Genomic DNA, 18283 nt, shown 5'->3' with positions numbered 1-18283 from the left:
GGACCGGGAACTGGTACCATCTCAGGTGCGTCTTTTTCAACTGCTCCAGATGGTTCACACATGAAGAGACCCGTACAACTTCACACAATCCTTCCTCCCAGTCAACAGGTTCGGAGAGAAAACCCAGATCCCGCTCCCACCTGATCATATAGGGCAGTTTTGTATTAACCGGCGGGTCATTCAGGGCTCTATATAATAATGAGATACCTCTCGGGCCAGAATCAGGCAGCAGAAAATAACCGTTAACTGTGTTATTTAGTTGTGAATTGAAAAAAAACGAGTCCGGTGAATTATGCAACATATGACGTATTTGTAGGTATTGGTAAAAACATCTCCGGGTGGCCGGAAACTCAGCAGCCAGTTGGTCAAACGGGATTAACCCACCACTCCCCACTAGGTCTCCCAGACTCACAATTCCGGCAGCAACCCATGACTGAAGATTAAGGTATGGAATATGCATCTCAAGGGCCTTTAACGATATGGAGTGGAGTGATAGTTTAATAAGAGATGGGACCAATGTCCTCCAATGATGTAGCGCAGCTTTCATAGTTGGCAAAAGTGGGGAATATTTAGTAGTTTTAATAGCTTCAACCTCCAAAATATATCGGGTAGACCTGGCGGTAGCATAATAGTTTTCTATTTGAAGCCATTTATGGTCTCTTTCCGCTTGCCACCAGTCTCTCAGTCCCGTCATTATAGCGGCTTTATGATACTTTAACAAGTTTGGTACCCCCAGTCCCCCTTTTTTATACGGGAAATACATTAGGGCCCTGGAGATCCTAGACTTTTTATATGACCAAATATAACTATATGCCATAGTTTGTAATCTTAGAATTCTTTTTTTAGGGACTATCATTGGTATGCACCGGAGTAGGTACAATATTTTAGGTAGGTCAATCATCTTAAAGGCATTAATCCTTGCAATCCAGGAGGTCTGGACAGCATGAAGCTGCTCCAATTGTTTCTTAAGCTGTATTTCCAAATTAGTAAAGTTCCTATCCACAATCTGCTCAGAACCCGTCAGTGTAATGCCCAAATATGGAATACCCTCTCTCATCCACTTAAACGGAAAAATGGCCTTCAGCCTTGTCTTTGCCGCACAAGGAACCGCCACCGGAAACAACAGGGATTTTGTAGGTTCAGTTTATAGTATGAGACCTTGCTAAATTCCCCAAGTTCACAAATAATCGCAGAAAACGAAGATTCTAAATTTACACAGGATAGAATGACATCGGCGTATAGACTGACTTTGTGCTCCACCTGTCCAACCCTAATCCCAGAAATGCCCGCCGACATTCTAATTCGCTCGGCAAGCGGCTCCATGCACAACGCAAAGACAATAGGCGAGAGCGGGCACCCCTGTCTCGTACCGTTCGTGATCTGGAACGGGCCGTACAAGAAGCCAGACGTCAAAACCCTGGCGCAGGGGGTCGAGTACATGGCACCGATTGCAGATAATATAGGGCCCGACAGTCCAAATTTCTTCAGGACTGCTCTTAAATATCCCCAGTGCACCCTGTCAAAAGCTTTTTCAGCATCAAGTGACAGGAATGCACTGGGTTGGCCAGACAGCTCAGATATTTTAATCAAATTCAACATACGTCGTATGCCATCCTTCGTCTCCCGTCCTGCAACGAAACCCACCTGATCTGGTGACACTATAGTCGGTATAATTAGTTTCAGTCTAGATGCTATGATTTTAGTAAACAGTTTGACATCTGAATATAACAAAGCAATGGGTCTGAAATCTCCGGGATGTGCGAGTGATTTCCCCGGTTTTGGTATAGTGGAAATAGTGGCCTCTAAATTAGGGGCCATCACAGTACCAGCGTCTCTCCAGTGTGTGAACAGATGCTATAGATATGGTGTTAATTGCTGAGAAAAGGTCCTATAATAATCATTTGTTAAGCCATCTGGGCCTGGTGCTTTATGAAGTTTAGTCTGTTTAATCGCCTGCTGAATTTCTGCAGCCGCGAAGGGGGCGTTTAAATAATTTAATTGGTCAATGGTAATACATGGCAAATTAACAGAATCTAAGTATGCATCAATAGATGTTTGGTCAGGTTGAGGGGTGGAGGCATCATCTTTTAAGTTATAGAGGGCAGTGTAATATTGAGCAAAGGCTTGCACTATGTCCCGTGGGTTCCTAAGGTCTCTACCTTGCTCATCCAATATGTGGTCAATTCGTGACATGACCTCCCGTTTACGAACTCTGCGAGCTAGAAGCGCTCCCGCCCTGTCCCCGGTAGCATATAAGTTAGTTTTAAGTTTCCTCATATTGTATGCATATTTGTATAGGAAATTTTCCCTTAATTTAAATCTAATTTGGGAGATCACCTCAGAGACGGAGGGCGTATGTGCAGCCTTATTAATAGCATCTAAATAATGTAAACGGGAGAGCAGAGCCTCTCTACTGGCTTCTCTTTTCTTCTTTAAATATGAAGCTTGTTGTAGGAGAACCCCCCTAACCACCACTTTGTGAGCAGACCAAAAGGGTCTCATCAGAGACCTCCCCATTATCGTTTATTTGAAAGTAGCCCTCCAGCTCCGATGAAACCCTATCAACCACCTCCCCACTCAGCAGCAATGAGTCCTGAAGTCGCCAACTGAACGCAGGGTCAGCCTGGTGGGCAAGAGCAAGGGTCAGAGAGACAGGAGCGTGGTCAGACCAGGCAATTAGGCCAATAGTGGCATTTAGACACCTGCTTAGGATCGCACTATCTATTAAGAAATAGTCGATACGGGAGTATGTGGAGTGCCTAGGAGAATAAAAAGTATAATCTCTTTCCGATGCGTGTGAGTATCTCCAAAAATCATGCAGGTGAAATTCATGGGATAGGAGGTTCAAACCCCTCCTAGTTCTCTTCCTTCCTGAAGAGCAGTCAAGGTCCGCATTCATGGGGAGATTGAAATCACCATATATGATATTGCTACCCTTCGCTTTTAAAGAGATATCATTAAAGGTAGTTCTCAAAAATTTGTGTTGGCCTTCATTGGGAGCATATACATTTGTCAACGTGTGCACCTCTCCATTAAGCAGGCAAGTGACTGTCAAGCATCTACCTACGGAGTCAGCATATTGTGATAAAAATTGAAATGCTATTGTACGTTTCACCATAATGCACACACCAGCCTTTTTGGTCTGACCATTAGCAAAAAACATGTGGGGAAGTGAGGGTGTCGAAGCCTGAAATAATCGGCTTAAAATATGTGTTTCTTGAAGGCAGACAACATCCGCCCGTGACCTCCCCAACTCCCTCCACATCATAGAGAGTTTTTCAGGGGAATTTAGGCCCCTAACATTCAAGGATAAGATTTGTATACTCATAATACTGATACGAGAAGTTCACAGTGCTGCCGGCAGAATGGAACTGCACACTTAATATAGTCACATATAGCATGTTAGAACCAACACGTCTACAAATACACTGAGAGTCCATTGTAACACATAGATGCCTGGGTATTTGGGAGGAAAAAACCTGGAAGAAAAAATGGGAGCAGATATACTTACAGACGGGCCAGAGTATTGACCCCAAAGGATGCCAAAAAGAAAATAAAAAAAGAGAACAGACAAAAAAAGAAAAGTAAAAAAGAAAAAGATAAGAAACCAAAACATAGTCAAATATACGAGAGCGATTCCGCCCATTTCTTACAGCGTTCCGGGGCAAATGGGTATCTTGTCTCTATAGGCTTCTGACCCGAGAAGCTGCACTATATCCTCAAATTCTGGGTGAGTGCCAAATACTCTATGCGGGTGCTTGGCCCGCTTAAAGGCTACCTTATGGCTCGTGGCCAAGGTAGCAGCATCCTCAATCCCCAGGGTTTGATTGACAGCTTCAATGAGGATGTCCACTGTCTCCCGGCATCCCGGGTATCTAGATCAAGTGTCTCGTCTCAGCCACGATCCAAACTTTGCCCGCTCCAGCTCGCTGGTGAAAGGGAGCGTGATGCTGGACTCCCCGATGCCAAGCCAAGGCTAAGCCGGGAGACCTCGTATGGGTTTGTTTCCTTCGCCTCTGTCTGGCATGGGAACGGCCCCTGCAGGCCGAAGGTTCCTGTGAGGTGGAGGACCCTTCCCAGATAAGCGAGCCACTATCCCTGCCTCCCTTTGGGGCGTGAAGGGACTCAATCGCCTTTGTAAGCGAAGCCACAGACTGGGACAACGATAGCGCCCATTTCGGAGGATTCGGCTCTCTGGAATCAGTCGCTGAGGGAGGCTCCTGGGCGCGATCGGAGTCGCAGGCCTCGCACACTTTGGCGCTCTGCGCTCGTGGAAACGGGGCCTTACAAGAAGTGCATGCAGCGTAGAGAAAAGAGTGCATCTTCCCTTTCCCGGCCATATTGAGCCTGCTAGGCATTTTATATATAACCCACACAAAAAAAAAAAAATATATTTTTTTTTTTTCCGCCTCAGTGCGAGGGGAGGGGTGGGGGCAGGGCCCCCTTGCTGTTTTAGCAGACTCCGCAGACTGAACTTACCCGACCTGTGTACCCCGACTGCGTGCCCGGCCTTCTGCGCCTCCGAGGGGTAAGCCGACCTCTTTCCTGGCCGCGGCCTAACAATGGCCAAAAAACTGGGGGCTAAATTTTCGGCGCCATGCAATGCTGCGGCGGCGCCGGTGCTAACAGCAAGAAAACGCCGCTACTCTTCCCTGAATACGAGGAGGCCCTAGGAAGACGCACACCGCTGCCTGCCGCTGCTGCCCAGGAGCCCCCTGCACCCGCACCTTAAATGCGCTGTAAACAGGATCCAGGTAGGCCCTTTAGGGCGAACACAAACCAGGGAGCAGGGGGTGGTGTGGGGATCCTGGACGGAGCAGGCACCCTAACTCCGTCCAGCTTTAGCCGAGGAGAGGGACCGTCCGCCTCCTTGCAGCACCTTCGTCTTGCGTTGGTGGAGCAGTGGGGGCCGCTGGGACCGTCTTGTGCCTCTGAATAGTCCATGGTTTCCTACCTAGGGGTGGTCAGGGCTAGGTCCGGCATCATGTCCCACGTCGCGGGAAAGGATACGTGGAGACGACACTCGCACGTGCTCGCCCGTTGATGGTTTGGGGAAATCGGACCCTTTCAATAGGATCCGTTGCCCCTATCTCATCTTTTTAGAAAAAATAAAGAAAAGAAAAAAAAAATTCTGGGGAAATTGCCCAGATTTGTCCCACTTCGCGGGAAAGGATACGTGGAGACGACACTCGCACGTGCTCGCCTGTTGATGGTTTGGGGAAATCGGAACCTTTCAGTAGGATCCGTTGCCCCTGTCTAATCTACATGGGGAAAAAAAAAAAAAAAAGTCTGGTGAAAAAAAGGACCAGACGTGTGCCTCCAGAGACACTAAGCAAAAAACTGTCTTCAGCCCGCAATCAGGGTGAGGATGTATACAGCGGGGGAGGAGCTAACCTTGTGTTGTTTGCCTAGTGTCAGCCTCCAGATGGCGGTAGCATACACCCACCGTACCTGTGTCCCCCAATGAGACGAAGGAGAAAAGCACAGGGTTTGAGGTTAGTCAGGGTAGAGGGGCCCTGGGACAACACTGCCCCCACCCCCACAGCGTCGACCTCCACGATAAAAGGTCTTGACGAATCGGGTTGTACCAACACAGGGGCTGAAGTAAAGCATTTCTTTAATGTAAGGAAGGAATTTTTTGCAGCCACGGACCAATTTTGTTTTTTACATCTGCCCCTTTAAGAGTGAGGTCCGTCAAGGGTTTCACCACCTGGGAGAACCCTTTAATGAACTTCCTATAATGGTTTGCATAGCCCAGAAATCGCTGCAACCCCTCCAGATCATGAGGCTGCACCCAATCTGTAATGGCCTGAACCTTCCCTGGATCCATGCAGAATCCCTCCCCGGATACAATTACACCCAGAAAAGATAGTTCTTGCATAAAAAATGAGCACTTCCCCAGCTTAGCATATAAATGGTTCTCCCGGAGTCTCATAAGAACCGTACGTAGATGGTGTAAGTGTGACTGACTGTCCTCAGAGTATATCAAGATGTCATCCAAGTAGATGACTACATAACGCCCAATCAGGTCAGAGAAAACAACATTTATGAAGTTCTGAAAAACAGCAGGGGTGTTAGTGAGGCCGAAGGGCATAACCAAGTTTTCAAACAGCCCCTCAGTTGTCAGGAACGCTGTTTTCCATTTGTCCCCCTCCCGGATCCTTATAAGGTTATAAGCCCCTCGTAGATCGAGCTTAGAAAACCATTTGGCCCCCGTGAGTTGGTTACATAAATTGGGAATCAACGGAAGAGGGTACGTGTTCTTAACGGTAATTTTGTTCAGTTCCCGAAAGTCGAGGCACGGTCGCAACCCACCATCTTTTTTCTTTACAAAGAAAAACTCCGCTGCCACGGGTGAGACCGACGGCCGAATATGCTCCTTGCGAAGGCTCTCTTTGATGTACTCTTTCATAGCTTGGCGCTCAGGCCCAGACAAATTGAACAAACGAGCCTTGGGTAATTTGGCTCCAGATAGCACAATCATATGGTCTATGTGGTGGGAGCGCCTCAGCCTCGCTTTCGGAAAACACGTCTTCAAAGTCTCTCAGGTACTCCGGAATACCCTCCAGACGACATAGATTTTATCGTATTGACAAAAGGAGTCGGGTTACAACACAGACCATTATCATTACATTCCCATCGGGTGATCTCCCCCTTCACCCAATCAATGAGAGGATTGTGGCGTTGCAGCCAGGGCATCCCCAATACCAGTCCTGCAGGCAAATTATTCAGAATGAAACAACTTAATTTTTCCACGTGAGTGGAAACCATTTTCATAGAAAAAACTTCAGACATAAAACAAATTCCATCCCGGGTAAGAGGGGATGAATCCACAGCCACAATTTTAACAGGGTCTTTCAGCCTGACTGTCCCTATCTTATTAACAGTCACAACTTGGGCATCAATCAGATTAATGGAGGAACCACAGTCAACAAAGGCGGTGGTCATAACAGGACCGCCAGCAAGAACATATTCAACCTGGAGCACCATCTTTGTAAGAGAGAAAAAATGTACCTGGCAGTCTGGGCAACCTCCCCGATTGTTGCCCAGACTCAGTCGTTTCTCTGATGGTTTCACTGAAGGGCAGGAGGGGCAATTCCTTTTCCAATGCCCAGAGGCTCCACAGTAAAAGCATAGTAGGTTTTCTCTTCGGTGCCTTCTCACTTTCTCCTTAACCGAGACTGACCCAATCTCCATGGGCTCAGATACAGGTGCAGAGTCACACAATTTGAGGTAAAGGGAGCCTCTTGTTGCATCATTCCTCTAGCACTGAGTCTCCGGTCCGTACGGACCGCCTGCATCATGGCATCCTCCAGGGTATCAGGAGGAGGATGTAATGCCAGAGCATCCTGCAGACGGTCAGACAGGCCCCTGTGGAACAACCCCCTCAGGGCCAGGACACTTCGGCGGTCCAACGTCTAAACTCTGAGCAGAACTATTCAGCAGAGTGCCTCCCCTGTGTCACACTCATCAACATATCCTCTGCCAGACGCACTATCAGGCCCATGCCTGTGGAGCCCCCGAAGTAGGGAAATGACGACCCCCACCCTCTGGATCTTGTCCCCGGAGGAGCGGGGCCTTAGGGAAAAAAAAAAAAAGCTTGCATCCTTCTCTGAAGGACCTGAACTCCCTTTTATCCCCTGAGAAAGGGTCTGGCAATTTGACTGGAGATTCGGGGGGACGCTAAGGCCACATCTCTACCCCCAGAACTCGGAGCCCCTGCAGCGACGGCCTCCTGCACAGTATCCACCAACCGGTGCTGGGTATGGGCCATCGTGCGCTGTTCCACATTGAGTTTATGGAACATTTGTGTCAGGTGCTTGACCTGATCAGCCAAAGCTTGCATGGGATCCATGAGGATAACACTCCCTTTTTTTATTTTTTTCCCCTCAGAGAGAGAAAAAAAAAACTGAAATGGTCAGCTATAATGTCAGGAACACCGCACTTGCTCACTGAGCCAGTGTGCGTGTCCTGAGTACAAAAACTGCGCACAAAGATACCTGTGGAGCAGGGCAGCAGTGGTGACGATGCATGCTCCAGACTAACAGGACCTAGAGCAGGTGACTGCTGAAGGCATGGTCTAAACTTCAGAGCTAGGAGCTGAGGAAAACTCCTAAAAGGGTAACTACGGAACAAGTTACCAAGGGGCATAGAAAGACGTAAACGAGATCAAGCCGGGGTCAAAGCACGAGATAGCAAGACAGTACCTAAGGGTTAGACAGAATGGTTAGTCAGGACGAAGCAATAGATCAGAAAACCAGAATGGGCAATAGACGGTACAATAGGGGCAAACGGTAAAGGAGTAACGATAGCCAAGCCAGGTGGTCAGAACCGGAGAAGACAATAGTACCAAAACGTGAGCCAGAGAACAGAGTGAGGGGACAGACCGGGTCATACACGGGAAGCAAACACGCAAAGCAGTATACACGCACACCAGGGGTCAGACACACAGCCAGAAAAACAGTATAGCTGACAGGGAATCCTAGTCTGGAGTGAGTATAAATACCCCTCCCAGATGCAGAGGGAGGCCAGCAAAAGTTAACCCTGCGAGAACCGGATATTAACCATGACCTATACTATGATAATCATGTCGTCACTCGTCAGCACCAGGAAGAGGCTGCTGCATCACTGAGATCCATAACCTGTAACACAAACTCAGTCATTTATATGGCAACACGGGACTTGTGGAAGAAAAATATGGACGGAAAGGATGAAAGTAATATTCACAAAGGTAAAGGAAAACTATATCTGTGCTTCCTAAATCATTAAGAAGAAGTGTGAAGGCGGCCCCGTTATTCATCGGTGCACCGCCGGACTCTACAGGAGCATCTGCGCCATCACGGGACGCTACTGCTGTGATATGGACAGTGGATAAAGCTTCACTGCACCGGAGACTCCACACGATATCACACACCGGTCATCATCATCACACACCGGACATCATAATCACTATCACAGCAATTATTACTGTGAAGTACAGTATTCAGTTGTATGGACATCTTGTTCTCCAGACCTCCATTTTTGTGCTTGCGACGCCATTTTGTTGTTTACGAGTTAAATTTTGTAACTTAACTAGATGAAAGTTCACGGCTGTTATGAAACCAGACTGTTCGAGCTTGTACAAGATATGAGATATGAGATGAGACCCTAAAAGAATGTGCTATTGTTCTATATTCTACATCACGCAGCTAGGGACATATTCCGATTTTCTTGCAATACTATTTGCTTAAATGTATTACGATTCTATTGGTAGCTGTATAATTTGCATAATTAAGCAAAAGATTATAAAAGAAGTGACTAAAATAAAGGGGACTAGTGATCTGCCTTGGATCCTCCCGTACAGAGACCCTCGTCTCCGTGTTGTCATTCCCAGTTGCTAGCAACGCCCTATGAACTAATTTGGAAATCACTGGATCAACCATGAAGGGTTAATTTAGCCCTCCCTAAATAGCTCCCTCGACATTACATACCTGTGGAAACATCTACCGGAATCTCCTCCTTCCCGTCACACACACACGGCTGATCCCCACTCGTCATCGCTTCTTCTTCTGTCTCATCCTTCATTTTATTCTTAGTCGGATCTTCCTCCTGATATATCAGATGTAACAATCAGCACAATACAAGAAACCACCAAAATCTGTGACACCTATGACCTCGCTCAGAAATGTCCCCCATATACAGATCCAGTACAGGGCTCAGCACCGTCTACCTGATGATCCTCCGGGATGTTGTGATTCTCCTCTGGGCAGTCCTGGGGACACAGAGGGCGGGGACATCTCTCTGGTGGATTTCTCTTCCTGGATCCATCTGTGGAGACACACAGTGATGGGATAGATTGTGTCATGTGATGATGAGATGATGGGAGTAGTAGTAGGTGACCACAGAACAGACATGACAGTCTTCCCTCCTCACCCTGCTGATCGGCCCATATTGCGATCGCCTCTTGTGCTCCATGTATAACCTCAACCTTAATATCAATCAGATCTTCACCCTAAAAAGAAAAATGTAAGGTGAGCTCAGGTCCCATCACTTCATGGTCAGATGCTGTGGGGGCTTCAGTGTCATCTACCTGATGATCCTCCGGGATGTTGTGATTCTCCTCTGGACAGTCCTGGGGACACAGAGGACGGGGACATCTCTCTGGTGGATTTCTCCTCCTGGATCCATCTGTGGAGACACACAGACTGAATACATGACCTGCCGTGTATCTGTCTATATACAACTATACATTGTTGTGGTCCTCACCACCGGTACCATGGTCCCAGCACATTGTGGCCACAAGTAATGAAGTGATAATCAGTGAGGCCAAAGCCTAGTGCTCTCTGCTCTGCACTCGGAGGATGAGGACCCTGAGGAGAGGGACAGAGAAGACCCTCGTCAGTCAGATGGAGGCGCTGTACTAACAATCACAACTTCTCCAAGTTTCGTCTCCACCAGTGATGAGTTACTGTGTTTTTATTCCTCTTTAATAGAGATAAATCTCAACATCTGCCTGGATATAGCCATAACGGTTTATTTTCCATCCCTATAGCAGTACGAGGGCTCATTTTTAACGGACAGTTAGGGTATGTGCACACACTGCAGATTCACCTGCGTGTTTTTTCCTGCGAAACCGCAGGTAAAACTGCAGGTAAAGTGACCTGCGGTTTTGCTGCGGTTTGGCCTGCGGTTTTGCCCTGCGGTTTGCCACCTGGACAATGGAATAGGTGGCAAACCGCAGCAGAATCCGCAGAAACAATTGACATGCTGCGGAAAAAAAACCGCAGCGTGAGCACTGCGGTTTTGAAAACCCATAGGCTAACATGGTAAAGTACCATGTCTGCGGAACTGCTGCAGTTCTGCAGGGCCAAAACCGCAGCGTGTGCACATGGCCTTACAGTGAAGCTGACCCGGCAATATGATTCTCCACGTCAGTACGAGTACGCAGACACCAATCATGTACAGGTTTATTTTTATTCAAGTGGTGAACAATAATTCCAAAATCCGTTACAAAAAGCAAAAATCTCTTTCTTGGTCACCATCTTCCAAGAACCACAACGCTTCCATGTTTCGGGTCATGGGGCCGGGTGAGGGCTTATTTTTTGTGCACTGACCTGACGTTTTTATTGATACCATTTTGGGGCAGATACTGTTATGGTAAATATTTTATAGTTAGTTTTGATTATTATTTTAGACAATTAAATCAACCTATAAATCTTTATTAATTTTGCATTTTAATATTAACTTTATAAGTGTTATTCATAAAAGCAATAACACCGGGCGCTGTCTCTATATACAGGTGCCTGACTGTTAACCTTTTAATTTCTGTGTTTGAAATTCTAGTTAATTAGACAAAGCGAGCTTCAAGGACTTCTACGGAATTCATAATAAACTTCTGGAGGAGTCAATTTATGACTCGTTATTAATCCAACTAAAATACTTTCTTCCCCCAATTAAAATATCTTCTCTCTTAGGTAATGTAATGTAAGAAGCCATTCCTATTTTTCTTATCTCTGTGATTGTAAAAAAAACTTGTGACTTTGCTTCTGAGATGAGACAAGCCCGTACAGCAAGAGACCTCTACTTGTCTCCGATCGATCACCTAGCTGATTTGATGAAAACTGGCAAACGTGTGACACCTTTTGAGTTTCTCCTAAACCTTTCCACAAAAGGTTTCCACATCAGTACTAGTGATGAGTCTTATCCTAGCATGATCGGGTGTTATCCAAGCATCTGGCAGAGCTCGTATATTATATTCAAATCCTTGTGGTTGTATGATTTGCAACTGTTAGACAACACGAGTGGGGATTGCCTGCCTAAGGCCGGTTTCACATTAGCGCATTTTCAGCGCGCGCACGGCCGGGGGTAGCTCCGCCCCCGAGCCGGCTCTCTGCCCGGCGTGCCCGCCCCTTGCCTGTAGCGCCGCCTCCTAGCGGACGGCGGCGCCTGCGATCGGCGCACCCTATCTTTAGCATAGGGTGCGCCGATCGTGCGCAGGTCGTGCGCTAGTTGCGCTTTGACCTGCGCTGCGCACTTTTGACGGTGCGCCGTGCGCGCCAAAATCGAACTTTTCGGATTTTGGCGCGCACGGCGCACCGTCATAAGTGCGCAGCGCAGGTCAAAGCGCAACTAGCGCACGACCTGCGCACGATCGGCGCACCCTATGCTAAAGATAGGGTGCGCCGATCGCAGGCGCCGCCGTCCGCTAGGAGGCGGCGCTACAGGCAAGGGGCGGGCACGCCGGGCAGAGAGCCGGCTCGGGGGCGGAGCTACCCCCGGCCGTGCGCGCGCTGAAAATGCGCTAGTGTGAAACCGGCCTTACAGCCGCCAATCATGCAGCCGCAGGGACTGAAACATACTATTCCGTCAGAATAAATTCCCAGATCTACGTCCTTCTAAAGAACCTAATCACTGTAAGATAAAATATTGTTACGCTCCAGGAAGACATCCAGGCCTCTCTTGAAACCCTCGGCTGAGTTCACCATCACCACCTCCTCAGGCAGGGAATTTCAGATTCTCACTGCCCTAACAGTAAAGAATCCTCTTCTACGTTGGTGGAAAAACCAACCGAAAAAACAGGATTCGGATTCCCGAGCAGTGTATGACCCCTATATAGGGGGGGTCTGTGTGTTATACATTGTCTCTATATAGAGGGGTCTGTGTGTTATACATTAGTCTCTATATAGAGGGGTCTGTGTGTTACACATTAGTCTCTATATAGAGGGGTCTGTGTGTTACACATTAGTCTCTATATAGAGGGGTCTGTGTGTTACACATTAGTCTCTATATAGAGGGGTCTGTGTGTTACACATTAGTCTCTATATAGAGGGGTCTGTGTGTTAAACATTAGTCTCTATATAGAGGGGTCTGTGTGTTAAACATTAGTCTCTATATAGAGGGGTCTGTGTGTTACACATTAGTCTCTATATAGAGGGGTCTGTGTGTTACACATTAGTCTCTATATAGAGGGGTCTGTGTGTTACACATTAGTCTCTATATAGAGGGGTCTGTGTGTTACACATTAGTCTCTATATAGAGGGGTCTGTGTGTTATACATTAGTCTCTATATAGAGGGGTCTGTGTGTTACACATTAGTCTCTATATAGAGGGGTCTGTGTGTTACACATTAGTCTCTATATAGAGGGGTCTGTGTGTTACACATTAGTCTCTATATAGAGGGGTCTGTGTGTTACACATTAGTCTCTATATAGAGGGGTCTGTGTGTTAAACATTAGTCTCTATATAGAGGGGTCTGTGTGTTATACATTAGTCTCTATATAGAGGGGTCTGTGTGTTACACATTAGTCTCTATATAGAGGGGTCTGTGTGTTACACATTAGTCTCTATATAGAGGGGTCTGTGTGTTACACATTAGTCTCTATATAGAGGGGTCTGTGTGTTACACATTAGTCTCTATATAGAGGGGTCTGTGTGTTACACATTAGTCTCTATATAGAGGGGTCTGTGTGTTACACATTAGTCTCTATATAGAGGGGTCTGTGTGTTACACATTAGTCTCTATATAGAGGGGTCTGTGTATTATACATTAGTCTCTATATAGAGGGGTCTGTGTGTTATACATTAGTCTCTATATAGAGGGGTCTGTGTGTTATACATTAGTCTCTATATAGAGGGGTCTGTGTGTTATACATTAGTCTCTATATAGAGGGGTCTGTGTGTTATACATTAGTCTCTATATAGAGGGGTCTGTGTGTTATACATTAGTCTCTATATAGAGGGGTCTGTGTGTTACACATTAGTCTCTATATAGAGGGGTCTGTGTGTTACACATTAGTCTCTATATAGAGGGGTCTGTGTGTTACACATTAGTCTCTATATAGAGGGGTCTGTGTGTTACACATTGAATCCGTTACAGTCAGTGACTCGTGTCCCGAGGTCTGAGGGACGGTCCGGAGCCAATATTTATCCAGGACTTTGTGCACGGAACGGAGAAAGTGATTTGTCACAAAGAGAGAATGAAGGAGGAGTCCAAGGAAGGTGACAAGTGTCAGCCAAGAGGGAGGAGCCGGACGCTGACCACGACTGATGACGACATTGAGCCTGCACCGATTCTGAGGGACGGACGAGCGACAGCGGATTAGGGGGAAAATCACCCATACATTAACCCCGACTCTGCTGAGTAACAATCCACAACAGACTTAGGGACCGAAAAAACTCACAGGAGAGAACGGACAGAAGGATGAGACATCTGCAGAGAAAATGTGACCGATGCTCTAAGGAAGGAGAAAGATTCTGAAAGAAGAGAACGAAGACTCAAGACTGATGAAGACAAGACGACAGCGGAGAAACCTCGACTCACAGATCAGAAGAAAACAATCAGGGAAATGAAAGCCGTTGTCAGACGGAGAAAATGTAGAGAAAACCAGAGCAAGTCTGGAGAAAACTCATCTATTATAGGAGGACGCCGGAGAGACGTCATCACATCCACTGGAGCCAACAAGGAGCCTCACTGCTCACCTCGTGGTGTAAGAGGCCGGCGCTCCTCCATCATCACCGCCTGGTACCGATCCTGGTGTCCTTCTAGATACTCCCACTCCTCCATGGAGAGATAGACAGCGACGTCCTGACATCTTATAGGAACCTGACAACAACGACACCGTCATCACCCAGAATCCTCCTGTATAATGTCCCAGCAGTCACCTCTCCGCTCATCAGCCAGAATCCTCCAGAGCTGTATAATGTCCCAGCAGTCACCTCTCCGCTCATCAGCCAGAATCCTCCAGTGCTGTCCTATATAATGTCCCAGCAGTCACCTCTCCGCTCATCACCCAGAATCCTCCAGTGCCGTCCTGTATAATGTCCCAGCAGTCACCTCTCCGCTCATCACCCAGAATCCTTCAGTGCCGTCCTGTATAATGTCCCAGCAGTCACCTCTCCGCTTATCACCCAGAATCCTCCAGTGCCCTCTGTGGTGCTAATAAAAACATGGATATCTTATAGCCTACATATTGTAATATATTGTTTATATGCTTTGATATAGTGTGGTCATTAGACCAAGGATGGAAAGTATTGCAAATATGAAATATGGTTGTTTGAATCCAAACACTATATTGCAATATACTATGATGTAATATCATTAATGCTAAACTTTGACACTGAACCACAAAGCGTTTGCTCTGTGTCAATAACGTAAGACAAGGAATTGTTCTGTGGTCTTTGAAGCTCTGTGTTACAAAGATTCATTATCCTGATTTGTACACAAGTGACCCCTGTGATATTTGCGTTGACAAAGAGTGATAGATACTGAATACTTTCACTTGGGGGGTGGTTGATGGGAATTCTACAAGGAGCTTTCCAACTAATTCTGTGTGGTGTATTCTTACAATAGGAATAACAACTGTATAGATAATGAATATTTATGCTGCTTGAACAAGGAAGTCTTGTGCTCAATAATAGTATGATTCTCGATTGACAAGAGAGACCAAAATGTTATGGTCTCATGTAGCAATATTGGGTCATGCATGACATCAATAATCGAGGATCGATTGTCATACACATCTTGACATGTATGAGTGTGTGTCTGAATTACGATAGGTATCCAGTTTTCAGAATAGGGGATTATGGAAGTCATGCTGCCCATCTTAGAGCATTATGCTATGAGCATGAAGAGTTAACTTTGTAACAAGCAACATATGTTTAACTTTGAACAGTGATAGACAACTTTGACAAGTTGACCAGAGGCAAACAGAGCCTGGGTTATAATCACTAGCAAAATATTGTGCTATTGTTAAGAGACATGCGAAAGGCAAACGAATCTCTGGTTGGCGCAAACAAACTAAGATTGTAGTAATCTATATCAAACAGACCTTGAAGTCTTGTGCTGTTGTCAAGACAACAACTACTGTGCAGATTCAAGATTCTGAGGCAGACTAAGCATACTGCACAGCTGTAATGTGGGAGAGTTGTGTATAAAAAGGTGGACCCTATGTCAGTGAGAGAGGGGACATTTCCAGAAGCTATCGTGGGTGCACGGTTTCTGTGATGACAACACCAGAGTATTTTCCTTCTCACTGACACTGTGGGGTCCCTCCAGTAGAGAAGTGATGCTACAACGCTTGGTAATGTATAGTATGGATACTTATTTCTCTATGTACTATAGTTCATAATAATTGTGATTCACATGAAAATAATTAACAAGACAGGGTAATATTATATCTGCCATTCCATTAACTTGGTGTTCTATCATATAAATTAATCATTGTATAATAAAATTGTGTTATATCCAAGTAGTAGCCTTCTTTAAAGCCGTATCCGAACCTTATTGCTGAACAGTTGGCAATACAATAATGTCCCAGCAGTCACCTTTCCGCTCATCACCCAGAATCCTCCAGTGCCATCCTGTATAATGTCCCAGCAGTCACCTCTCCGCTCATCACCCAGAATCCTCCAGTGCCGTCCTGTATAATGTCCCAGCAGTCACCTCTCCTCTCATCACCCAGAATCCTCCAGTGCCATCCTGTATAATGTCCCAGCAGTCACCTCTCCGCTCATCACCCAGAATCCTCCAGTGCCGTCCTGTATAATGTCCCAGCAGTCACCTCTCCTCTCATCACCCAGAATCCTCCAGTCCTGTATAATGTCCCAGCAGTCACCTCTCCGGTCATCACACAGAATCCCCCAGTCCTGTATAATGTCCCAGCAGTCACCTCTCCGCTCAGCAGCTCGATCATCTTGTTGCTGAGCTCCAGGATCTTCTTGTTCCTCTCATGTATCGGGGTGTGCAGGGGAGGCTCTGTGATGGGGCCCGGGCTCCGCCCTCCTGACTCCTGGAGATGGATGATGGGAGTCACACAGTCCCCCGGTGTCTTCCTCACTATTGTGTAATCCTGTGTATGGAGAGACACTTAGGGAGAAGAATTCCTTCCCGACTCCAGATCTGACAATCAGTAGAAATCCCGGGATCAATAACCGTCTCCAGTAATCTGGGGCCATAACCGGGAATATTATTACACTCCGGACAGACATCCCGGCCCCTCTACAGCTCTTATAGGGAATCCCCATGACAACTCCTCCGAGCAGAGAGCTCCACTGAATCCCTGCTCTTACAGTAGAGAATCCTTCTCTCCTATTCTGGATTTCCTCTTCCCGGTGTCGGACTCGTCACATCACACAATAAAGCTGATAGAAATGTAGAGGAGTTACCTCTCCGCTCAGCAGGGAGATGATCTCCAGGGCGCAGTGGAATAATCTCCTGGTGGTCTCATTCCTGTCCTCGTCCATCCTCGGGGGTCATTCAGGAGAGGAGGGATGAGCACTGGATCAGCTGGAGGGATCTCGTCCTGCCGGCGTCTTCATGATGAAGGAGAAGATGGAAATCACAGGGGACGAGAGAACGACAATCACTAAATTCTGCCCAAATATCAACATTTATCAGGAAGAATCTGAAGGAAAAGCCACAAAACTCCACCGCGGCCTCCTCCACCGATCTGACCGCTCATTATCAGCCTCGCAGGTGGGGGACGGTCACCGTGGTAACTACACCTCCAGCGGGGGGACGGTCACCGTGGTAACTACACCTCCAGCGGGGGACGGTCACCGTGGTAACTCCACCTCCAGCGGGGGCCGTGAGGGGAGGAGGAGACGCTGCACATCCCCCATACAATGCTGCCCGTCCCCAACACTGAGGAGCCGCAGTCACATGGAGCAGGAGCCTCCACAGGAACAGCTCTGATCTCCCCCCACACTCTCCTCTCACAGATTCACCACAAACCCTCCTGTCATCTCACCGGAATGGCGGGAACCGGAAATCTGCTGCTGGCTGACCCCAGAGAACACGAGCTGCGCACACCCGGGACGGAGCGGCTGCACTGAGGTAAATGCTAGACTGGATGGGCTCCTTCCAGGTGTGACGTCAGCTCTGGGGGCGTGTTCTGACAGCAAAGGCTGGAAGAGAAGTCAAGCTTCCATTACACACTGTCTCAGCTGTCTCTCTGGTGCCCCCTGTCTGTGAGCGGTGTGGAGTGCGGTCAGTGACAGGTTGGGGGCTTATCTCGGAGCTGTTGGGCTCCCGGCAGCGAGTATGTGTTTCGCAGTTTAGTTCTGTAGTGGGCGTGTCAGGGGGTGGCAGTGTTTGTGAGCTGCAGTGCTGATTGGTTTACCACGGCAGTGAGGGCGGGGCATTTATGAGCGCTCTCACATCCAGATCCTGGGGCAGGCTGGGAAAGTCGCACAATCAACAGCGCGCAGAAGGCGGCGGCGCGCATTCATTCATGAGCGCGCATTTCACAGGTGCTGCGTCTGCATTTCACAGGTGCGGCGTCTGCATTTCACAGGTGCGGCGTCT

The 18283-nt window shown here is 47.4% G+C and overlaps 2 protein-coding genes across 4 annotated transcripts in view; one reads left to right on the top strand and one right to left on the bottom strand.

Annotated features, from left to right (window-relative positions):
- LOC141074919 (uncharacterized) overlaps nucleotides 1–18094 on the bottom strand; it is a 488071-nt gene extending 469977 nt beyond the window's left edge. The window contains exons 1-8 of one of the 2 annotated variants that reach the window (XM_073562230.1): nucleotides 17727–18094; nucleotides 17143–17289; nucleotides 16647–16826; nucleotides 14458–14581; nucleotides 10070–10167; nucleotides 9913–9991; nucleotides 9710–9807; nucleotides 9471–9588 (exon numbers count right to left, since the gene is read on the bottom strand). In XM_073562230.1, coding sequence (XP_073418331.1) covers nucleotides 9471–9588; nucleotides 9710–9807; nucleotides 9913–9991; nucleotides 10070–10167; nucleotides 14458–14581; nucleotides 16647–16826; nucleotides 17143–17220 — 775 coding nt within the window. In that variant the 5' untranslated portion in view covers nucleotides 17221–17289; nucleotides 17727–18094. The remainder of the gene's footprint in view (nucleotides 1–9470; nucleotides 9589–9709; nucleotides 9808–9912; nucleotides 9992–10069; nucleotides 10168–14457; nucleotides 14582–16646; nucleotides 16827–17142; nucleotides 17290–17726) is intronic. The other variant, XM_073562231.1, reaches the window with a different exon arrangement.
- The window catches only part of LOC141074931 (uncharacterized), a 1026924-nt gene that overhangs the window by 571546 nt on the left and 437095 nt on the right, over nucleotides 1–18283 (top strand). The gene's annotated exons all lie outside the window — the stretch shown is intronic.

This window comes from Dendrobates tinctorius, unplaced genomic scaffold (assembly GCF_039654945.1).
Source record: "Dendrobates tinctorius isolate UK_male_01 unplaced genomic scaffold, ASM3965494v1 ptg000342l, whole genome shotgun sequence".
Lineage (NCBI taxonomy): Eukaryota > Metazoa > Chordata > Amphibia > Anura > Dendrobatidae > Dendrobates > Dendrobates tinctorius.
The sequence above is the reverse complement of the archived record's forward strand: the minus strand, read 5'-3'. Positions and strand labels throughout refer to the sequence as shown.